Source organism: Anomaloglossus baeobatrachus, chromosome 12 (genome assembly GCF_048569485.1).
Source record: "Anomaloglossus baeobatrachus isolate aAnoBae1 chromosome 12, aAnoBae1.hap1, whole genome shotgun sequence".
Taxonomy (NCBI): domain Eukaryota; kingdom Metazoa; phylum Chordata; class Amphibia; order Anura; family Aromobatidae; genus Anomaloglossus; species Anomaloglossus baeobatrachus.
This window is the reverse complement of record NC_134364.1, coordinates 137,241,198-137,266,085: the sequence shown is the minus strand read 5'-3', so window position 1 is coordinate 137,266,085 and position 24,888 is coordinate 137,241,198. Positions and strand designations below refer to the sequence as shown.

Here is a 24,888-nt window from a genome sequence, read left to right as displayed (position 1 = left end):
TGCGGACCCCCGTCACAGCTGTGATGCTCTGCAATCCCCTCTATCACAGCTGTGATGCTCTGCAGACCCTGTCACAGCTGCGATGCTCTGCGGACCCCGTCACAGCTGCGATGCTCTGCGGAACCCCCTGTCACAGCTGCGATTGCTCTGCGGACCCCCCTGTCACAGCTGCGATGCTCTGCGGACCCCCTGTCACAGCTGCGATGTTCTGGGGAACCCCCTCTCACAGCTGCGATGCTCTGCAATCTTCTCCATCACAGCTGCGATGCTCTGCGGACCCCCGTCACAGCTGCGATGCTCTGTGGACCCCCCTGTCACAGCTGCGATGCTCTGCGGACCCCCGTCACAGCTGCGATGCTCTGCGGACCCCCTGTCACAGCTGTGATGCTCTGAGGACACCCTGTCACAGCTGCGATGCTCTGCGGACCCCCTGTCACAGCTGCGATGCTCTGCAATCCCCTCTCTCAGCTGCGATGCTCTGCGGACCCCCCTGTCACAGCTGCGATGCTCTGCAGACCCCCTGTCACAGCTGCGATGCTCTGCGGACCCCCCTGTCACAGCTGCGATGCTCTGCGGACCCCCCTGTCACAGCTGCGATGCTCTGCGGACCCCCCCTGTCACAGCTGCGATGCTCTGCGGACCCCCTGTCACAGCTGCGATGTTCTGCGGAACCCCCTGTCACAGCTGCGATGCTCTGCAATCCCCTCCATCACAGCTGTGATGCTCTGCAGACCCTGTCACAGCTGCGATGCTCTGCGGACCCCCGTCACAGCTGCGATGCTCTGCGGACCCCCCTGTCACAGCTGCGATTGCTCTACGGACCCCCCTGTCACAGCTGCGATGCTCTGCGGACCCCCTGTCACAGCTGCGATGTTTTGGGGAACCCCCTCTCACAGCTGCGATGCTCTGCAATCCCCTCCATCACAGCTACGATGCTCTGCGCACCCCCGTCACAGCTGCGATGCTCTGCGGACCCCCGTCACAGCTACGATGCTCTGCAGACCCCCCTGTCACAGCTACGATGCTCTGCAATCCCCTCCATCACAGCTGCGATGCTCTGCGGACCCCCGTCACAGCTGCGATGCTCTGCAGACCCCGTCACAGCTGCGATGCTCTGCAGACCCCCCGTCACAGCTGCGATGCTCTGCGGACCCCCCTGTCACAGCTGCGATGCTCTGCGGACCCCCCTGTCACAGCTGCGATGCTCTGCGGACCCCGTCACAGCTGCGATGCTCTGCGGACCCCCTGTCACAGCTGCGATGCTCTGCGGACCCCCTGTCACAGCTGGGATGCTCTGCGGACCCCCTGTCACAGCTGCGATGCTCTGCGGACCCCCTGTCACAGCTGCGATGCTCTGCGGACCCCCTGTCACAGCTGCGATGCTCTGCGGACCCCCTGTCACAGCTGCGATGCTCTGCGGACCCCCTGTCACAGCTGCGATGCTCTGCGGACCCCCTGTCACAGCTGCGATGCTCTGCGGACCCCCTGTCACAGCTGCGATGCTCTGCGGAACCCGTCACAGCTGCGATGCTCCGCGGACCCCCCTGTCACAGCTGCGATGCTCTGCAATCCCCTCCATCACAGCTGTGATGCTCTGCGGATCCCCGTCACAGCTGTGATGCTCTGCAATCCCCTCTATCACAGCTGTGATGCTCTGCAGACCCTGTCACAGCTGCGATGCTCTGCGGACCCCCGTCACAGCTGCGATGCTCTGCGGACCCCCCTGTCACAGCTGCGATTGCTCTGCGGACCCCCCTGTCACAGTTGCGATTGCTCTGCGGATCCCCCTGTCACAGCTGCGATGCTCTGCGGACCCCCCTGTCACAGCTGCGATGCTCTGCAATCCCCTCCATCACAGCTGTGATGCTCTGCGGACCCCCCGTCACAGCTGCGATGCTCTGCAATCCCATCTATCACAGCTGCGATGCTCTGCGGACCCCCCTGTCACAGCTGCGATGCTCTGCGGACCCCCTGTCACAGCTGCGATGCTCTGCGGACCCCCTGTCACAGCTGCGATGCTCTGCGGACCCCCTGTCACAGCTGCGATGCTCTGCAATCCCCTCTATCACAGCTGTGATGCTCTGCGGACCCCGTCACAGCTGCGATGCTCTGCAATCCCCTCTATCACAGCTGCGATGCTCTGCGGACCCCCCTGTCACAGCTGCGATGCTCTGCAATCCCCTCTATCACAGCTGCGATGCTCTGCGGACCCCCGTCACAGCTGCGATGCTCTGCGGACCCCCCTGTCACAGCTGCGATGCTCTGCGGACCCCCCTGTCACAGCTGCGATGCTCTGCGGACCCCGTCACAGCTTCGATGCTCTGCAATCCCCTCCATCACAGCTGCGATGATCTGCGGACCCCCGTCACAGCTGCGATGCTCTGCAATCCCCTCTATCACAGCTGTGATGCTCTGCAGACCCAGTCACAGCTGCGATGCTCTGCAATCCCCTCTAACACAGCTGCGATGCTCTGCGGACCCCCTGTCACAGCTGCGATGCTCTGCGGACCCCCCTGTCACAGCTGCGATGCTCTGCGGACCCCCCTGTCACAGCTGCGATGCTCTGCGGACCCCCTGTCACAGCTGCGATGCTCTGCGGACCCCCTGTCACAGCTGCGATGCTCTACGGACCCCCCTGTCACAGCTGCGATGCTCTGCGGACCCCCCTGTCACAGCTGCGATGCTCTGCGGACCCCCCCTGTCACAGCTGCGATGCTCTGCGGACCCCCCTGTCACAGCTGCGATGCTCTGCGGACCCCCCTGTCACAGCTGCGATGCTCTGCGGACCCCCTGTCACAGCTGCGATGCTCTGCGGACCCCCCTGTCACAGCTGCGATGCTCTGCGGACCCCCCTGTCACAGCTGCGATGCTCTGCAATCCCCTGTCACAGCTGCGATGCTCTGCGGACCCCCGTCACAGCTGCGATGCTGTGCAGACCCCCCTGTCACAGCTGTGATGCACTGCAGACCCCCTTGTCACAGCTGCGATGCTCTGCGGACCCAGTCAGCTGTGATGCTCTGCAGACCCCCTTGTCACAGCTGCGATGCTCTGCGGATCCCCCTGTCACAGCTGCGATGCTCTGCGGATCCCCCTGTCAGAGCTGCGATGCTCTGCGGACCCCGTCACAGCTGCGATGCTCTGCGGACCCCGTCACAGCTGCGATGCTCTGCGGACCCCGTCACAGCTGCGATGCTCTGCGGACCCCGTCACAGCTGCGATGCTCTGCGGACCCGTCACAGCTGCGATGCTCTGCGGACCCCCCTGTCACAGCTGCGATGCTCTGCGGACCCCCCTGTCACAGCTGCGATGCTCTGCGGACCCCCCTGTCACAGCTGCGATGCTCTGCGGACCCCCCTGTCACAGCTGCGATGCTCTGCGGACCCCCCTGTCACAGCTGCGATGCTCTGCGGACCCCCTGTCACAGCTGCGATGCTCTGCGGACCCCCTGTCACAGCTGCGATGCTCTACGGACCCCCTGTCACAGCTGCGATGCTCTGCGGACCCCCCTGTCACAGCTGCGATGCTCTGCGGAGCCCCTGTCACAGCTGCGATGCTCTGCGGACCCCCCTGTCACAGCTGCGATGCTCTGCGGACCCCCCTGTCACAGCTGCGATGCTCTGCGGACCCCCTGTCACAGCTGCGATGCTCTGCGGACCCCCCTGTCACAGCTGCGATGCTCTGCGGACCCCCCTGTCACAGCTGCGATGCTCTGCGGACCCCCTGTCACAGCTGCGATGCTCTGCGGACCCCCTGTCACAGCTGCGATGCTCTGCAATCCCGTCACAGCTGCGATGCTCTGCGGACCCCCGTCACAGCTGCGATGCTGTGCAGACCCCCCTGTCACAGCTGTGATGCACTGCAGACCCCCTTGTCACAGCTGCGATGCTCTGCGGACCCAGTCAGCTGTGATGCTCTGCAGACCCCCTTGTCACAGCTGCGATGCTCTGCGGATCCCCCTGTCACAGCTGCGATGCTCTGCGGATCCCCCTGTCAGAGCTGCGATGCTCTGCGGATCCCCCTGTCACAGCTGCGATGCTCTGCGGACCCCGTCACAGCTGCGATGCTCTGCGGACCCCGTCACAGCTGCGATGCTCTGCGGACCCCGTCACAGCTGCGATGCTCTGCGGACCCCGTCACAGCTGCGATGCTCTGCGGACCCCGTCACAGCTGCGATGCTCTGCGGACCCTGTCACAGCTGCGATGCTCTGCGGACCCCCGTCACAGCTGCGATGCTCTGCAGACCCACTTGTCACAGCTGCGATGCTCTGCGGACCCCCTGTCACAGCTGTGATGCTCTGCGGACCCCCCTGTCACAGCTGTGATGCTCTGCAGACCCCGTCAGCTGTGATGCTCTGCAGACCCCGTCAGCTGTGATGCTCTGCAGACCCCCTTGTCACAGCTGTGATGCTCTGCGGATCCCCCTGTCACAGCTGCAATGCTCTGCGGACCCCGTCACAGCTGCGATGCTCTGCGGACCCCCGTCACAGCTGCGATGCTCTGCAGACCCACTTGTCACAGCTGCGATGCTCTGCGGACCCCCCTGGCACAGCTGCGATGCTCTGCGGACCCCCTGTCACAGCTGCGATGCTCCGCGGACCCCCCTGTCACAGCTGTGATGCTCTGCAGACCCACTTGTCACAGCTGCGATGCTCTGCGGACCCCCCTGTCACAGCTGTGATGCTCTGCAGACCCCCTTGTCACAGCTGCGATGCTCTGCGGACCCCCCTGTCACAGCTGCGATGCTCTGCGGACCCCCCCTGTCACAGCTGCGATGCTCTGCGGACCCCCCTGTCACAGCTGCGATGCTCTGCGGACCCCCCTGTCACAGCTGCGATGCTCTGCGTGTCCTAAGAGTGAGATGAAGCACACAGCAGACGGGGGTTATAAATCCTCCAGCCATTTATGGTGGGTGCGGGGCGTCACACGGGGCGCAGGGCCTCTCACCCTCCTGCTGACGGGGCAGCTCCAGTCTCATGTCCACATGTCCGGCCTCCCCTTTCTCGCACATCAGCGACTCCTGACAGAGGGGTCCTCTCCACACATGGAATGTGCGGACCCCCGGGCGCGGCGCTGAAGCACAGAGTGGGGCCTATTCCCGTCCTTCCAACACAATCCTTCTGTATGGCTCAAAGTCCTCTGGAATGGTGTCTGCGAGAGAGGAAACCGTGAGAGTGGTGAGACCGCCGATAGCCCCTGCCCCGCCCGGCACCGCCACGTTACAGGGTCCAACTACCCAAAACTTACACCCCTCCCAGCACCATCCTCCTGGACAGCATCCGTCCCACTGCTGGACGGTGCGATGGTGTGCGCCTCGCTGCTGGACGGTGTGACGTCCAGCAGCACGCCGCCCACCCTCCAGCACCACGCCGCCCACCCTCCAGCACCACGCCGCCCACCCTCCAGCACCACGCCGCCCACCCTCCAGCACCACGCCGCCCACCCTCCAGCACCACGCCGCCCACCCTCCAGCACCACGCCGCCCACCCTCCAGCACCACGCCGCCCACCCTCCAGCAGCACGCCGTACACCCTCCAGCAGCACGCCGCCCACCCTCCAGAACTACGCCGCACACCCTCCAGCAGCACGCCGCCCACCCTCCAGCAGCACGCCGCCCACCCTCCAGCAGCACGCCGCCCACCCTCCAGGACTACGCCGCCCACTCTCCAGCAGCACGCCGCCCACCCTCCAGCAGCACGCCGCCCACCCTCCAGCAGCACGCCGCCCACCCTCCAGCAGCACGCCGCCCACCCTCCAGCACTACGCCGTACACCCTCCAGCAGCACGTTGTACACCCTCCAGCACTACGCCGTACACCCTCCAGCACTACGCCGTACACCCTCCAGCACTACGCCGTACACCCTCCAGAACTACGCCGTACACCCTCCAGAACTACGCCGTACACCCTCCAGCAGCACGCCGCCCACCCTCCAGCAGCACGCCGCCCACCCTCCAGCACTACGCCGCGCACCCTCCAGCACTACGCCGCGCATCCTCCAGCAGCACGCCGCCCACCCTCCAGCAGCACGCCGCCCACCCTCCAGCACTACGCCGCCCACCCTCCAGCACTACGCCGCACACCCTCCAGCACTACGCCGTACACCCTCCAGCAGCACGCCGCCCACCCTCCAGCAGCACGCCGCCCACCCTCCAGCAGCACGCCGCACACCCTCCAGCACTACGCCACACACCCTGCAGCACTACGCCACACACCCTCCAGCACTACGCCACACACTGTCGCACCATCCAGCATCGCACCGTATTGCACTGTCCAGCAGCACGCCGCACTGCACAGTGTCGCACCGTTCAGCAGCATGCGCACATCTCCTAGCAGCACACACCGTCACCTGCACTCACCGTTACACCTGTACTGCAGGTTGGACCAGATGATGTTCTCCTGGGAGAAGCAGAACGCCCCTAGTCGGCCTCCGCGCATGGTGGTGTCTATGATGACCCCGGAGTCGGCCACCAGGTCCACGCCCTCGTACAGCTTCACCCTAGAGGAGGCAGAGCGTGAGCATCCACACCAGGCTGCTTAGTCTGCCTGCGCACGTCGCTCGGCCGCGCTCCCATCCCATGACCTCAGCGCTGGCAGCCCTGGCGGTGGGCTGGCGGTGGGCCGGCACTGGGGTCACCTCTAAGGGTCCAGCACAAAGCCGTTCCCAGAAGACCAGCATTGTCCAGCGCGTTTCCATATGAATGGCCGCTCGCTGCCGTCCTGCCAGGCATTCCTGACAGGGATTGTGTTACCGGGGAGATGCCCAAAAGGACTGTCAGCCCCGCACCCCGCTGATATCATCCCCTCCGGAGAGAAGAGAGGGGATATCTGCCCCCACAGGAACCATTAACCCCCTAATGTCACAGAGGGAGGCCTGGAAACAAACAGGAGCGGATACAAGAAGGGCAACAAGCAACCCCCAACAGTAACTAAGGGGTCCCCAACACCATCCAAAAGGACCAATACAGATATAGACCCCCGGGGCAGGTGCCGATACAGATATAGACCCCCGGGGCAGGTGCAGATACAGATATAGACACCCGGGGCAGGTGCCGATACAGATATAGACCCCCCCGGGGCAGGTGCTGATACAGATATAGACCCCCGGGGCAGGTGCAGATACAGATATAGACACCCGGGGCAGGTGCCGATACAGATATAGACCCCCGGGGCAGGTGCCGATACAGATATAGGCCCCCGGGGCAGGTGCCGATACAGATATAGACCCCCGGGGCAGGTGCCGATACAGATATAGACCCCCGGGGCAGGTGCCGATACAGATATAGACCCCCGGGGCAGGTGCCGATACAGATATAGGCCCCCGGGGCAGGTGCCGATACAGATATAGGCCCCCGGGGCAGGTGCCGATACAGATATAGGCCCACGCGGGGCAGGTGCCGATACAGATATAGGCCCCCCGGGGCAGGTGCCGATACAGATATAGACCCTCGGGGCAGGTACTGATACAGATATAGACCCCCGGGGCAGGTACTGATACAGATATAGACCCCCGGGGCAGGTGCAGATACAGATATAGACCCCCGGGGCAGGTGCTGATACAGATATAGACCCCCGGGGCAGGTACTGATACAGATATAGACCCCCGGGGCAGGTGCTGATACAGATATAAACCCCCCGGGGCAGGTACTGATACAGATATAGACCCCCGGGGCAGGTACTGATACAGATATAGACCCCCGGGGCAGGTGCCGATACAGATATAGACCCCCGGGGCAGGTGCCGATACAGATATAGACCCCCGGGGCAGGTACTGATACAGATATAGACCCCCGGGGCAGGTGCTGATACAGATATAGACCCCCGGGGCAGGTGCCGATACAGATATAGACCCCCGGGGCAGGTGCTGATACAGATATAGACCCCCGGGGCAGGTGCTGATACAGATATAGACCCCCCGGGGCAGGTGCTGATACAGATATAGACCCCCCGGGGCAGGTGCTGATACAGATATAGACCCCCCGGGGCAGGTGCCGATACAGATATAGACCCCTGGGTCAGGGGCACTGACTGACCTGATATAGCCCACCTGGGGCCGGTGTATGAGTTGCCAGCGGTAAGAGGTCTTGTCCTTCCAGCCGACATTTCGGGGGTCCTTCCACAGGAGGCGCACCTGGTCGGCTGTGTGTCCCGTGTGCCACAAGGCGTTCCGCAAATATTCCCCGGGACCCGTCTTTGATTTCACTGCCTGGATAAGAAGTCAGTATATTATAAAGCTGAAGGCAGAGGCGCGGCGTATGGAGCGGGGCCCCTCCGCCTCACAGGGACAGGGGCCCCCCACCCCTCCGCCTCACAGGGACAGGGGCCCCCCCCCCTCCGCCTCACAGGGACAGGGACCCCCCCCCCCTCCGCCTCACACACAGGGACAGGGGCCCCCCCTTCCGCCTCACAGGGACAGGGGCCCCCCCCCCTTCCGCCTCACAGGGACAGGGGGCCCCCCCCCCTTCCGCCTCACAGGGACAGGGGGCCCCCCCCCCCTCCGCCTCACAGGGACAGGGGCCCCCCCCCCCTCCGCCTCACAGGGACAGGGGGCCCCCCCCCCCTCCGCCTCACAGGGACGGGGGCCCCCCCCCTCCGCCTCACAGGGACAGGGGCCCCCCCCCTCCGCCTCACAGGGACAGGGGCCCCCCCCCTCCGCCTCACAGGGACAGGGCCCCCCCCCCTCCGCCTCACAGGGACAGGGCCCCCCCCCCCTCCGCCTCACAGGGACAGGGCCCCCCCCCCTCCGCCTCACAGGGACAGGGGCCCCCCCCCCTCCGCCTCACAGGGACAGGGCCCCCCCCCCCTCACAGGGACAGGGGCCCCCCCCCTCACAGGGACAGGGCCCCCCCCCCCCTCCGCCTCACAGGGACAGGGGCCCCCCCCCCTCCGCCTCACAGGGACAGGGGCCCCCCCCCTCCGCCTCACAGGGACAGGGGCCCCCCCCCCCTCCGCCTCACAGGGACAGGGGCCCCCCCCCCCTCCGCCTCACAGGGACAGGGGCCCCCCCCCTCCGCCTCACAGGGACAGGGCCCCCCCCCCCTCACAGGGACAGGGGCCCCCCCCCCTCACAGGGACAGGGCCCCCCCCCCCTCCGCCTCACAGGGACAGGGGCCCCCCCCCCTCCGCCTCACAGGGACAGGGGCCCCCCCCCCTCCGCCTCACAGGGACAGGGGCCCCCCCCCTCCGCCTCACAGGGACAGGGGCCCCCCCCCTCCGCCTCACAGGGACAGGGGCCCCCCCCCTCCGCCTCACAGGGACAGGGGCCCCCCCCCCTCCGCCTCACAGGGACAGGGGCCCCCCCCCCTCCGCCTCACAGGGTCAGGGGCCCCCCCCCCTCCGCCTCACAGGGACAGGGCCCCCCCCCCCCCTCCGCCTCACAGGGACAGGGCCCCCCCCCCCTCTGCCTCACAGGGACAGGGGCCCCCCCCCCCTCCGCCTCACAGGGACAGGGGCCCCCCCCCCCTCCGCCTCACAGGGACAGGGGCCCCCCCCCCCTCCGCCTCACAGGGACAGGGGCCCCCCCCCTCCGCCTCACAGGGACAGGGGCCCCCCCCCTCCGCCTCACAGGGACAGGGGCCCCCCCCCTCCGCCTCACAGGGACAGGGGCCCCCCCCCTCCGCCTCACAGGGACAGGGGCCCCCCCCCCCCTCCGCCTCACAGGGACAGGGCCCCCCCCCCCCTCCGCCTCACAGGGACAGGGGCCCCCCCCCCTCCGCCTCACAGGGACAGGGGCCCCCCCCTCCGCCTCACAGGGACAGGGGCCCCCCCCCCTCCGCCTCACAGGGACAGGGGCCCCCCCCCCCTCCGCCTCACAGGGACAGGGGCCCCCCCTTCCGCCTCACAGGGACAGGGGCCCCCCCTTCCGCCTCACAGGGACAGGACCCCCCCCTTCCGCCTCACAGGGACAGGGGCCCCCCCTTCCGCCTCACAGGGACAGGGGCCCCCCCTTCCGCCTCACAGGGACAGGGGCCCCCCCTTCCGCCTCACAGGGACAGGGGCCCCCCCTTCCGCCTCACAGGGACAGGGGCCCCCCCTTCCGCCTCACAGGGACAGGGGCCCGCTCATCTATAATGCAGGGGGTGGATGAGGTTTGCAGTCCCGATATCTGTACAGGAGCCTCTGCTGGGCCTTGTAGTGCCCCGGGTTCCTCACCTTCAGCTGCAGGCCCGGCTCTGCGACGGCTCTGAACGGCGTTGCCTGCCAGTACGACTGCTCCGTCTGCTTCCACATGACGACGTAGAAACTGGCGCTGTCCTGGTAGCTGAATATGAAGCCGGCGTAGTCGTCATCCGTCACCGTGTTCACGTGGAACGTCCCCTCAAAGTCCACACCATTGAAGGCGGTGTACCCTGCGAGGGAGGGGAGATGAGTGCTGATGATGGCTGTGGTCAGTCATTGCTCCCATGCTGTGTCCCTTACCCACTGCCAGGCCCGGATCGCTGTTCATGGTCTGCACAATCTCCATTCCCTGCGGACAAGACACAAAGGAGAGGCTGACACCAGAGAGAAATAGCTGACTGACAGTAATGCTCATCAGCATGGGGCGGCCGCAGCCATTACCTGGTTCAGCACCACCCAATTGGGGTCTATCTGGGCATCCCCCTCGGGGTCCAGGATGACGGTCTGGTAGGCCCTGAAGTCGGTGAGGGTGACCTCCGCACTCTCGGGGCACACGTCGTATGAGTCCGCCACAGAGTCATTATCAAAGTCGATCTCACACACGTCTCCGATGCCGTCCCCTGCGGGCACAGAGCGAGTTACCTATATTATCCCCATCCCCTGCGGGCACAGAGCGAGTTACCTATATTATCCCCGTCCCCTGCGGGCACAGAGCGAGTTACCTATATTATCCCCGTCCCCTGCGGGCACAGAGCGAGTTACCTATATTATCCCCGTCCCCTGCGGGCACAGAGCGAGTTACCTATATTATCCCCGTCCCCTGCGGGCACAGAGCGAGTTACCTATATTATCCCCGTCCCCTGCGGGCACAGAGCGAGTTACCTATATTATCCCCGTCCCCTGCGGGCACAGAGCGAGTTACCTATATTATCCCCGTCCCCTGCGGGCACAGAGCGAGTTACCTATATTATCCCCGTCCCCTGCGGGCACAGAGCGAGTTACCTATATTAGCCCCGTCCCCTGCGGGCACAGAGCGAGTTACCTATATTAGCCCCGTCCCCTGCGGGCACAGAGCGAGTTACCTAAATTATCCCCGTCCCCTGCGGGCACAGAGCGAGTTACCTATATTAGTCCCGTCCCCTACGGGCACAGAGCGAGTTACCTATATTAGCCCCCGTCCCCTGCGGGCACAGAGAGAGTTACCTATATTATCCCCGTCCCCTGCGGGCACAGAGAGAGTTACCTATATTATCCCCGTCCCCTGCGGGCACAGAGCGAGTTACCTATATTAGCCCCCGTCCCCTGCGGGCACAGAGCGAGTTACCTATATTAGTCCCGTCCTCTGCGGGCACAGAGCGAGTTACCTATATTATCCCCGTCCCCTGCGGGCACAGAGCGAGTTACCTATATTAGTCCCGTCCCCTACGGGCACAGAGCGAGTTACCTATATTAGCCCCCGTCCCCTGCGGGCACAGAGCGAGTTACCTATATTATCCCCGTCCCCTGCGGGCACAGAGCGAGTTACCTATATTATCCCCGTCCCCTGCGGGCACAGAGCGAGTTACCTATATTATCCCCGTCCCCTGCGGGCACAGAGCGAGTTACCTATATTATCCCCGTCCCCTGCGGGCACAGAGCGAGTTACCTATATTAGCCCCGTCCCCTGCGGGCACAGAGCGAGTTACCTATATTAGCCCCCGTCCGCTGCGGGCACAGAGCGAGTTACCTATATATTTTCCCCCGTCCCCTGCGGGCACAGAGCGAGTTACCTATATTAGCCCCCGTCCCCTGCGGGCACAGAGCGAGTTACCTACATTATCCCCGTCCCCTGCGGGCACAGAGCGAGTTACCTATATTATCCCCGTCCCCTGCGGGCACAGAGCGAGTTACCTATATTATCCCCATCCCCTGCGGGCACAGAGCGAGTTACCTATATTATCCCCGTCCCCTGCGGGCACAGAGCGAGTTACCTATATTAACCCCGTCCCCTGCGGGCACAGAGCGAGTTACCTACATTATCCCCGTCCCCTGCGGGCACAGAGCGAGTTACCTATATTATCCCCATCCCCTGCGGGCACAGAACGAGTTACCTATATTAGCCCCCGTCCCCTGCGGGCACAGAGCGAGTTACCTATATTATCCCCGTCCCCTGCGGGCACAGAGCGAGTTACCTATATTATCCCCGTCCCCTGCGGGCACAGAGCGAGTTACCTATATTAGCCCCGTCCCCTGCGGGCACAGAGCGAGTTACCTATATTAGCCCCCGTCCCCTGCGGGCACAGAGCGAGTTACCTATATTATCCCCATCCCCTGCGGGCACAGAGCGAGTTACCTATATTAGTCCCGTCCCCTGCGGGCACAGAGCGAGTTACCTATATTAGCCCCGTCCCCTGCGGGCACAGAGCGAGTTACCTATATTAGTCCCGTCCCCTGCGGGCACAGAGCGAGTTACCTATATTAGCCCCCGTCCCCTGCGGGCACAGAGCGAGTTACCTATATTAGTCCCGTCCCCTGCGGGCACAGAGCGAGTTACCTATATTATCCCCGTCCCCTGCGGGCACAGAGCGAGTTACCTATATTATCCCCGTCCCCTGCGGGCACAGAGCGAGTTACCTATATTATCCCCGTCCCCTGCGGGCACAGAGCGAGTTACCTATATTAGCCCCGTCCCCTGCGGGCACAGAGCGAGTTACCTATATTAGCCCCCGTCCCCTGCGGGCACAGAGCGAGTTACCTATATTAGCCCCCGTCCCCTGCGGGCACAGAGCGAGTTACCTACATTATCCCCATCCCCTGCGGGCACAGAGCGAGTTACCTACATTATCCCCATCCCCTGCGGGCACAGAGCGAGTTACCTATATTAGCCCCCGTCCCCTGCGGGCACAGAGCGAGTTACCTATATTAGCCCCGTCCCCTGCGGGCACAGAGCGAGTTACCTATATTATCCCCGTCCCCTGCGGGCACAGAGCGAGTTACCTATATTATCCCCGTCCCCTGCGGGCACAGAGCGAGTTACCTATATTATCCCCGTCCCCTGCGGGCACAGAGCGAGTTACCTATATTAGCCCCGTCCCCTGCGGGCACAGAGCGAGTTACCTATATTAGCCCCGTCCCCTGCGGGCACAGAGCGAGTTACCTATATTAGCCCCGTCCGCTGCGGGAACAGAGCGAGTTACCTATATTATCCCCGTCCCCTGCGGGCACAGAGCGAGTTACCTACATTATCCCCATCCCCTGCGGGCACAGAGCGAGTTACCTATATTATCCCCGTCCCCTGCGGGCACAGAGCGAGTTACCTATATTAGCCCCGTCCGCTGCGGGAACAGAGCGAGTTACCTATATTATCCCCGTCCCCTGCGGGCACAGAGCGAGTTACCTATATTATCCCCATCCCCTGCGGGCACAGAGCGAGTTACCTATATTATCCCCGTCCCCTGCGGGCACAGAGCGAGTTACCTATATTAGTCCCGTCCCCTGCGGGCACAGAGCGAGTTACCTATATTAGCCCCCGTCCCCTGCGGGCACAGAGCGAGTTACCTATATATTTTCCCCCGTCCCCTGCGGGCACAGAGCGAGTTACCTATATATTTTCCCCCGTCCCCTGCGGGCACAGAGCGAGTTACCTATATTAGTCCCGTCCCCTGCGGGCACAGAGCGAGTTACCTATATTAGTCCCGTCCCCTGCGGGCACAGAGCGAGTTACCTATATTAGCCCCCGTCCCCTGCGGGCACAGAGCGAGTTACCTATATTAGCCCCCGTCCCCTGCGGGCACAGAGCGAGTTACCTATATTAGCCCCGTCCCCTGCGGGCACAGAGCGAGTTACCTATATTATCCCCCGTCCCCTGCGGGCACAGAGCGAGTTACCTATATTAGTCCCGTCCCCTGCGGGCACAGAGCGAGTTACCTATATTATCCCCGTCCCCTGCGGGCACAGAGCGAGTTACCTATATTAGTCCCGTCCCCTGCGGGCACAGAGCGAGTTACCTATATTAGCCCCCGTCCCCTGCGGGCACAGAGCGAGTTACCTATATTAGCCCCGTCCCCTGCGGGCACAGAGCGAGTTACCTATATTAGCCCCCGTCCCCTGCGGGCACAGAGCGAGTTACCTACATTATCCCCATCCCCTGCGGGCACAGAGCGAGTTACCTATATTATCCCCGTCCCCTGCGGGCACAGAGCGAGTTACCTATATTATCCCCGTCCCCTGCGGGCACAGAGCGAGTTACCTATATTAGCCCCGTCCCCTGCGGGCACAGAGCGAGTTACCTATATTAGCCCCCGTCCCCTGCGGGCACAGAGCGAGTTACCTATATTATCCCCGTCCCCTGCGGGCACAGAGCGAGTTACCTATATTAGCCCCCGTCCCCTGCGGGCACAGAGCGAGTTACCTATATTATCCCCGTCCCCTGCGGGCACAGAGCGAGTTACCTATATTATCCCCGTCCCCTGCGGGCACAGAGCGAGTTACCTATATTAGCCCCCGTCCCCTGCGGGCACAGAGCGAGTTACCTATATTAGCCCTGTCCCCTGCGGGCACAGAGCCAGTTACCTATATTAGCCCCGTCCCCTGCGGGCACAGAGCGAGTTACCTATATTAGCCCCGTCCCCTGCGGGCACAGAGCGAGTTACCTATATTAGCCCCCGTCCCCTGCGGGCACAGAGCGAGTTACCTATATTAGCCCCCGTCCCCTGCGGGCACAGAGCGAGTTACCTATATTAGCCCCGTCCCCTGCGGGCACAGAGCGAGTTACCTATATTAGCCCCGTCCCCTGCGGGCACAGAGCGAGTTACCTATATTATCCCCGTCCCCTGCGGGCACAGAGCGAGTTACCTATATTAGCCCCGTCCCCTGCGGGCACAGAGCGAGTTACCTATATTAGCCCCCGTCCCCTGCGGGCACAGAGCGAGTTACCTATATTAGTCCCCGTCCCCTGCGGGCACAGAGCGAGTTACCTACATTATCCCCATCCCCTGCGGGCACAGAGCGAGTTACCTATATTAGCCCCCGTCCCCTGCGGGCACAGAGCGAGTTACCTATATTAGCGCCGTCCCCTGCGGGCACAGAGCGAGTTACCTATATTACCCCCGTCCCCTGCGGGCACAGAGCGGATTACCTCCATTAGTCCCCATCCCCCGCGTGGCACAGAGCGGATTACCTCCATTAGTCCCCGTCCCCCGCGTGGCACAGAGCGGATTACCTCCATTAGCCCCCGTCCCCTGCGGGCACAGAGCGGATTACCTCCATTAGTCCCCATCCCCCGCGTGGCACAGAGCGGATTACCTCCATTAGCCCCCGTCCCCCGCGTGGCACAGAGCGGATTACCTCCATTAGTCCCCGTCCCCCGCGTGGCACAGAGCAGATTACCTCCATTAGTCCCCATCCCCCGCGTGGCACAGAGCGGATTACCTCCATTAGCCCCCGTCCCCCGCGTGGCACAGAGCGGATTACCTCCATTAGTCCCCGTCCCCCGCGTGGCACAGAGCGGATTACCTCCATTAGTCCCCGTCCCCCGCGTGGCACAGAGCAGATTACCTCCATTAGTCCCCATCCCCCGCACCTCCCAACCGCTGCCCTCCACTCACCATCACTGTCTTTTTGATTGGGGTTGTGGATGAGTCGGCAGTTGTCCGGTCCCGGGGGGATGTAGTCGGGGACCCCATCATTATCGTCGTCTTGGTCACACTCATCCCCAACCCCATCATTATCGGAGTCCAGCTGGGAGCTGTTGGGAACGTCCGGACAGTTGTCCTTAGAGTCCTGATGACCATCACCGTCCCTGAAGAGTTATAGAAGGCGTCAGCATAGGTACAAGGGGCACAAATACACCCCCCAATCTACAGGACTCACCTATCCTGATTGGTGTCACACATGTCACCCACCAGATCGCTGTCTGCATCCGACTGCAGGAAGAAATGGAGGATACAGTGCAAGATACAGCTACAGAGGAGAGGGTATATACTACACACACAGATGTAGAGGGCAGAATACAGCTACTCACACTCCGTTCCTGGGGCCGTTCACCACATGCACACATTTGCCCGCACTCCCTTACTGGGGCCGTTCACCACATGCACACATTTGCCCGCACTCCCTTCCTGGGGCCGACCACCACATGCACGTATTTGCCCGCACTCCCTTCCTGGGGCCGACCACCACATGCCCGTATTTGGCCGCACTCCCTTCCTGGGGCCGGTCACCACATGCACACATTTGCCCGCACTCCCTTCCTGGGGCCGACCACCACATGCACGTATTTGGCCGCACTCCCTTCCTGGGGCCGACCACCACATGCACACATTTGCCAGCACTCCCTTCCTGGGGCCGGTCACCACTTGCACGTATTTGCCCACACTCCCTTCCTGGGGCCGGTCACCTGAGCTTATAACAAGGCTTGTGTTCCCGCCATAGAAGAAGGAAGGGGAGAAGCTGAGTTCTGAGGTAAATTTAGACACTGGCAGTTGCAGTCGGTGTGAAGTGAAGTGAGGAGGTGACATGGAGACGTCCTGTCCTGAGGTAACTGGTGAAACCTCTGGAGGGACAGCTGCACATTGGCAGGTATCAGTCCCTAGGCCACCAGGACTTCCAAGGTCAGTGGTAAACTTTGAGACTGTTATTAGGCTTATTATAAGAAGCAGTGAATTTCCAGGGAGCACAGTGACACATTTGAGTCTGGAAACATCTAGAAGAACAGTAAGTTTTCCTTCAGGATTCGAGTCGCTGCTCGCTGGAAGGGATTAAAGATCCAGAGTTTTCTTGTCTTGAAAATCTCAGGCTTTGAAGACACTTTCTCCCTGGTAGTGAAGTAGCGGCAGGAGGACATGAGCACCAACAGCAGGGGAGCCAAACTCTCACTGGGGCAGGAAAAACCACCATCATTGTGAAGGCTGTAAGGAATGTTCCGGACCGTTCTGCTGAGCTCCAATAACAGGTGACAGCTCCTGCCCTGTCTGTGGCGGATTATTCTCTGCTGCGTCATCCCCACCTCACAATCCCCAGTAACCAGCCCTAGTGCGGGCAGGGGACAACCCTCTGACTGTGCATCACCACCTCCAGCAGTGCCGGCCATTACAAGGCCAAACATCCCAACTGGTGGCACAAACTCTTATTTTTCTCTCCCACTTTTTAATATTTTTAACCCCCCAAAAACCCTATCATAAAAGCCTGTTGCTCGCGCCCAGTACGGCCACATCAGAGGCCTACCGGGGGCGGCGGCACAGTACAGCTTTTTCCTGGCATCACCAACAGGATCCTGTGTACCAAAAAGACCAGCAGCGGCTGGAGCGGTGAGTCACACCCTGCAGGGGTTAACAAGTGTGGAAATGTCTAATCCCAGTAACCCTCAGGGGCCCGCAGCTGTGGCTCCCATATTGCCCACACATTAAGCGATGTCAAGGAGAAGCTGCGCAGTCCAAGATGTCCCTCGGTTACCATAGTGGTCCGCTCGGTGCCGCAGCCCAGAGGGGGGTGCTGAGAAGACTGAATGGCAGATTGGATAAGCCTGCAGCTACTTGTCACACACAGACTGCCTCAGAATGGATAAACCTGCAGCTACTTGTCACACACGTACTGCCTCAGAATGGATAAACCTACAGCTACTTGTCACACACATACTGCCTCAGAATGGATAAACCTGCAGCTACTTGTCACACACATACTGCCTCAGAATGGATAAACCTGCAGCTACTTGTCACACACGTACTGCCTCAGAATGGATAAACCTGCAGCTACTTGTCACACACGTACTGCCTCAGAATGGATAAACCTACAGCTACTTGTCACACACATACTGCCTCAGAATGGATAAACCTGCAGCTACTTGTCACACACGTACTGCCTCAGATTGGAGAAACCTGCAGCTACTTGTCACACACGTACTGCCTCAGAATGGATAAACCTGCAGCTACTTGTCACACACATACTGCCTCAGATTGGATAAACCTACAGCTACTTGTCACACACATACTGCCTCAGATTGGATAAACCTGCAGCTACTTGTCACACACATACTGCCTCAGATTGGGTAAACCTGCAGCTACTTGTCACACACATACTGCCTCAGATTGGGTAAACCTGCAGCTACTTGTCACACACATACTGCCTCAGAATGGATAAACCTGCAGCTACTTGTCACACACAGACTGCCTCAGATTGGATAAACCTACAGCTACTTGTCACACACATACTGCCTCAGAATGGATAAACCTGCAGCTACTTGTCACACACGTACTGCCTCAGATTGGAGAAACCTGCAGCTACTTGTCACACACGTACTGCCTCAGAATGGATAAACCTGCAGCTACTTGTCACACACATACTGCCTCAGAATGGATAAACCTACAGCTACTTGTCACACACATACTGCCTCAGAATGGATAAACCTACAGCTACTTGTCACACACAGACTGCCTCAGATTGGATAAACCTGCAGCTACTTGTCACACACATACTGCCTCAGAATGGATAAACCTGCAGCTACTTGTCACACACATACTGCCTCAGAATGGATAAACATGCAGCTACTTGTCACACACGTACTGCCTCAGAATGGATAAACCTGCAGCTACTTGTCACACACATACTGCCTCAGATTGGATAAACCTACAGCTACTTGTCACACACATACTGCCTCAGAATGGATAAACCTACAGCTACTTGTCACACACATACTGCCTCAGATTGGGTAAACCTGCAGCTACTTGTCACACACATACTGCCTCAGAATGGATAAACCTGCAGCTACTTGTCACACACAGACTGCCTCAGAATGGATAAACCTGCAGCTACTTGTCACACACGTACTGCCTCAGATTGGGTAAACCTGCAGCTACTTGTCACACACATACTGCCTCAGAATGGATAAACCTGCAGCTACTTGTCACACACGTACTGCCTCAGATTGGGTAAACCTGCAGCTACTTGTCACACACATACTGCCTCAGAATGGATAAACCTGCAGCTACTTGTCACACACATACTGCCTCAGAATGGATAAACCTGCAGCTACTTGTCACACACATACTGCCTCAGATTGGATAAACCTACAGCTACTTGTCACACACATACTGCCTCAGAATGGATAAACCTACAGCTACTTGTCACACACATACTGCCTCAGATTGGATAAACCTGCAGCTACTTGTCACACACAGACTGCCTCAGAATGGATAAACCTGCAGCTACTTGTCACACACGTACTGCCTCAGATTGGGTAAACCTGCAGCTACTTGTCACACACATACTGCCTCAGAATGGATAAACCTGCAGCTACTTGTCACACACGTACTGCCTCAGAATGGATAAACCTGCAGCTACTTGTCACACACATACTGCCTCAGATTGGGTAAACCTGCAGCTACTTGTCACACACGTACTGCCTCAGATTGGGTAAACCTGCAGCTACTTGTCACACACGTACTGCCTCAGATTGGGTAAACCTGCAGCTACTTGTCACACACGTACTGCCTCAGATTGGGTAAACCTGCAGCTACTTGTCACACACGTACTGCCTCAGATTGGATAAACCTGCAGCTACTTGTCACACACAGACTGCCTCAGATTGGATAAACCTGCAGCTACTTGTCACACACATACTGCCTCAGAATGGATAAACCTGCAGCTACTTGTCACACACGTACTGCCTCAGATTGGATAAACCTGCAGCTACTTGTCACACACGTACTGCCTCAGATTGGGTAAACCTGCAGCTACTTGTCACACACGTACTGCCTCAGATTGGGTAAACCTGCAGCTACTTGTCACACACGTACTGCCTCAGATTGGGTAAACCTGCAGCTACTTGTCACACACGTACTGCCTCAGATTGGGTAAACCTGCAGCTACTTGTCACACACATACTGCCTCAGATTGGATAAACCTGCAGCTACTTGTCACACACATACTGCCTCAGATTGGATAAACCTGCAGCTACTTGTCACACACATACTGCCTCAGATTGGATAAACCTGCAGCTACTTGTCACACACGTACTGCCTCAGATTGGATAAACCTGCAGCTACTTGTCACACACGTACTGCCTCAGATTGGATAAACCTGCAGCTACTTGTCACACACGTACTGCCTCAGATTGGATAAACCTGCATCTACTTGTCACACACGTACTGCCTCAGAATGGATAAACCTGCAGCTACTTGTCACACACGTACTGCCTCAGAATGGATAAACCTGCAGCTACTTGTCACACACATACTGCCTCAGAATGGATAAACCTGCAGCTACTTGTCACACACGTACTGCTTCAGATTGGATAAGCCTGCAGCTACTTGTCACACACAGACTGCCTCAGATTGGATAAACCTGCAGCTACTTGTCACACACGTACTGCCTCAGAATGGATAAACCTACAGCTACTTGTCACACACGTACTGCCTCAGAATGGATAAACCTGCAGCTACTTGTCACACACGTACTGCTTCAGATTGGATAAACCTGCAGCTACTTGTCACACACGTACTGCCTCAGATTGGATAAACCTGCAGCTACTTGTCACACACGTACTGCCTCAGAATGGATAAACCTGCAGCTACTTGTCACACACATACTGCCTCAGATTGGATAAACCTGCAGATACTTGTCACACACGTACTGCCTCAGAATTGATAAACCTACAGCTACTTGTCACACACGTACTGCCTCAGAATGGATAAACCTACAGCTACTTGTCACACACGTACTGCCTCAGAATGGATAAACCTGCAGCTACTTGTCACACACGTACTGCCTCAGATTGGGTAAACCTGCAGCTACTTGTCACACACGTACTGCCTCAGATTGGGTAAACCTGCAGCTACTTGTCACACACGTACTGCCTCAGATTGGGTAAACCTGCAGCTACTTGTCACACACGTACTGCCTCAGATTGGATAAACCTGCAGCTACTTGTCACACACAGACTGCCTCAGATTGGATAAACCTGCAGCTACTTGTCACACACATACTGCCTCAGAATGGATAAACCTGCAGCTACTTGTCACACACGTACTGCCTCAGATTGGATAAACCTGCAGCTACTTGTCACACACGTACTGCCTCAGATTGGGTAAACCTGCAGCTACTTGTCACACACGTACTGCCTCAGATTGGGTAAACCTGCAGCTACTTGTCACACACGTACTGCCTCAGATTGGGTAAACCTGCAGCTACTTGTCACACACGTACTGCCTCAGATTGGGTAAACCTGCAGCTACTTGTCACACACATACTGCCTCAGATTGGATAAACCTGCAGCTACTTGTCACACACATACTGCCTCAGATTGGATAAACCTGCAGCTACTTGTCACACACATACTGCCTCAGATTGGATAAACCTGCAGCTACTTGTCACACACGTACTGCCTCAGATTGGATAAACCTGCAGCTACTTGTCACACACGTACTGCCTCAGATTGGATAAACCTGCAGCTACTTGTCACACACGTACTGCCTCAGATTGGATAAACCTGCATCTACTTGTCACACACGTACTGCCTCAGAATGGATAAACCTGCAGCTACTTGTCACACACGTACTGCCTCAGAATGGATAAACCTGCAGCTACTTGTCACACACATACTGCCTCAGAATGGATAAACCTGCAGCTACTTGTCACACACGTACTGCTTCAGATTGGATAAGCCTGCAGCTACTTGTCACACACGTACTGCCTCAGAATGGATAAACCTACAGCTACTTGTCACACACGTACTGCCTCAGAATGGATAAACCTGCAGCTACTTGTCACACACGTACTGCTTCAGATTGGATAAACCTGCAGCTACTTGTCACACACGTACTGCCTCAGATTGGATAAACCTGCAGCTACTTGTCACACACGTACTGCCTCAGAATGGATAAACCTGCAGCTACTTGTCACACACATACTGCCTCAGATTGGATAAACCTGCAGATACTTGTCACACACGTACTGCCTCAGAATTGATAAACCTACAGCTACTTGTCACACACGTACTGCCTCAGAATGGATAAACCTACAGCTACTTGTCACACACGTACTGCCTCAGAATGGATAAACCTGCAGCTACTTGTCACACACATACTGCCTCAGAATGGATAAACCTGCAGCTACTTGTCACACACGTACTGCCTCAGAATGGATAAACCTGCAGCTACTTGTCACACACATACTGCCTCAGATTGGATAAACCTGCAGCTACTTGTCACACACATACTGCCTCAGATTGGATAAACCTGCAGCTACTTGTCACACACATACTGCCTCAGATTGGATAAACCTGCAGCTACTTGTCACACACGTACTGCCTCAGAATGGATAAACCTGCAGCTACTTGTCACACACGTACTGCCTCAGAATGGATAAACCTGCAGCTACTTGTCACACACGTACTGCCTCAGAATGGATAAACCTGCAGCTACTTGTCACACACGTACTGCCTCAGATTGGATAAACCTGCAGCTACTTGTCACACACATACTGCCTCAGAATGGATAAACCTGCAGCTACTTGTCACACACTTACTGCCTCAGAATGGATAAACATGCAGCTACTTGTCACACACATACTGCCTCAGATTGGATAAACCTGCAGCTACTTGTCACACACGTACTGCCTCAGATTGGATAAACCTGCAGCTACTTGTCACACACGTACTGCTTCAGATTGGATAAACCTGCAGCTACTTGTCACACACGTACTGCCTCAGAATGGATAAACCTACAGCTACTTGTCACACACGTACTGCTTCAGATTGGATAAACCTGCAGCTACTTGTCACACACATACTGCCTCAGAATGGATAAACCTGCAGCTACTTGTCACACACAGACTGCCTCAGATTGGATAAACCTGCAGCTACTTGTCACACACGTACTGCCTCAGAATGGATAAACCTACAGCTACTTGTCACACACGTACTGCCTCAGAATGGATAAACCTACAGCTACTTGTCACACACGTACTGCCTCAGAATGGATAAACCTGCAGCTACTTGTCACACACGTACTGCTTCAGATTGGATAAGCCTGCAGCTACTTGTCACACACGTACTGCCTCAGATTGGATAAACCTGCAGCTACTTGTCACACACAGACTGCCTCAGATTGGATAAACCTGCAGCTACTTGTCACACACAGACTGCCTCAGATTGGATAAACCTGCAGATACTTGTCACACACAGACTGCCTCAGATTGGATAAACCTGCAGATACTTGTCACACACGTACTGCCTCAGAATGGATAAACCTACAGCTACTTGTCACACACGTACTGCCTCAGAATGGATAAACCTGCAGCTACTTGTCACACACGTACTGCCTCAGAATGGATAAACCTGCAGCTACTTGTCACACACGTACTGCCTCAGATTGGGTAAACCTGCAGCTACTTGTCACACACGTACTACCTCAGATTGGGTAAACCTGCAGCTACTTGTCACACACATACTGCCTCAGATTGGATAAACCTGCAGATACTTGTCACACACGTACTGCCTCAGAATGGATAAACCTACAGCTACTTGTCACACACGTACTGCCTCAGAATGGATAAACCTGCAGCTACTTGTCACACACAGACTGCCTCAGATTGGATAAACCTGCAGCTACTTGTCACACACATACTGCCTCAGAATGGATAAACCTGCAGCTACTTGTCACACACGTACTGCCTCAGAATGGATAAACCTGCAGCTACTTGTCACACACATACTGCCTCAGATTGGATAAACCTGCAGCTACTTGTCACACACATACTGCCTCAGATTGGATAAACCTGCAGCTACTTGTCACACACATACTGCCTCAGATTGGATAAACCTGCAGCTACTTGTCACACACATACTGCCTCAGATTGGATAAACCTGCAGCTACTTGTCACACACGTACTGCCTCAGAATGGATAAACCTGCAGCTACTTGTCACACACGTACTGCCTCAGAATGGATAAACCTGCAGCTACTTGTCACACACATACTGCCTCAGATTGGATAAACCTGCAGCTACTTGTCACACACATACTGCCTCAGAATGGATAAACCTGCAGCTACTTGTCACACACTTACTGCCTCAGAATGGATAAACATGCAGCTACTTGTCACACACATACTGCCTCAGATTGGATAAACCTGCAGCTACTTGTCACACACGTACTGCCTCAGATTGGATAAACCTGCAGCTACTTGTCACACACATACTGCCTCAGAATGGATAAACCTGCAGCTACTTGTCACACACATACTGCCTCAGATTGGATAAACCTGCAGCTACTTGTCACACACATACTGCCTCAGAATGGATAAACCTGCAGCTACTTGTCACACACAGACTGCCTCAGATTGGATAAACCTGCAGCTACTTGTCACACACAGACTGCCTCAGATTGGATAAACCTACAGCTACTTGTCACACGTACTGCCTCAGAATGGATAAACCTGCAGCTACTTGTCACACACAGACTGCCTCAGATTGGATAAACCTGCAGCTACTTGTCACACACATACTGCCTCAGAATGGATAAACCTGCAGCTACTTGTCACACACGTACTGCCTCAGAATGGATAAACCTACAGCTACTTGTCACACACAGACTGCCTCAGATTGGGTAAACCTGCAGCTACTTGTCACACACATACTGCCTCAGAATGGATAAACCTGCAGCTACTTGTCACACACATACTGCCTCAGAATGGATAAACCTGCAGCTACTTGTCACACACATACTGCCTCAGATTGGATAAACATGCAGCTACTTGTCACACACATACTGCCTCAGAATGGATAAACCTGCAGCTACTTGTC

The 24,888-nt window shown here is 58.1% G+C and overlaps 1 protein-coding gene across 1 annotated transcript in view; it reads right to left on the bottom strand.

Annotated features, from left to right (window-relative positions):
* Positions 1-4,881: 4,881 nt before the first annotated feature.
* THBS3 (thrombospondin 3) overlaps positions 4,882-24,888 on the bottom strand; it is a 91,826-nt gene continuing 71,819 nt past the window's right edge. Inside the window, exons 16-23 of the mRNA XM_075330637.1 lie at positions 15,965-16,017; positions 15,700-15,893; positions 10,556-10,734; positions 10,415-10,463; positions 10,148-10,344; positions 8,029-8,201; positions 6,355-6,494; positions 4,882-5,148 (exon numbers count right to left, since the gene is read on the bottom strand). Coding sequence (XP_075186752.1) covers positions 5,090-5,148; positions 6,355-6,494; positions 8,029-8,201; positions 10,148-10,344; positions 10,415-10,463; positions 10,556-10,734; positions 15,700-15,893; positions 15,965-16,017 — 1,044 coding nt within the window. The 3' untranslated portion in view covers positions 4,882-5,089. The remainder of the gene's footprint in view (positions 5,149-6,354; positions 6,495-8,028; positions 8,202-10,147; positions 10,345-10,414; positions 10,464-10,555; positions 10,735-15,699; positions 15,894-15,964; positions 16,018-24,888) is intronic.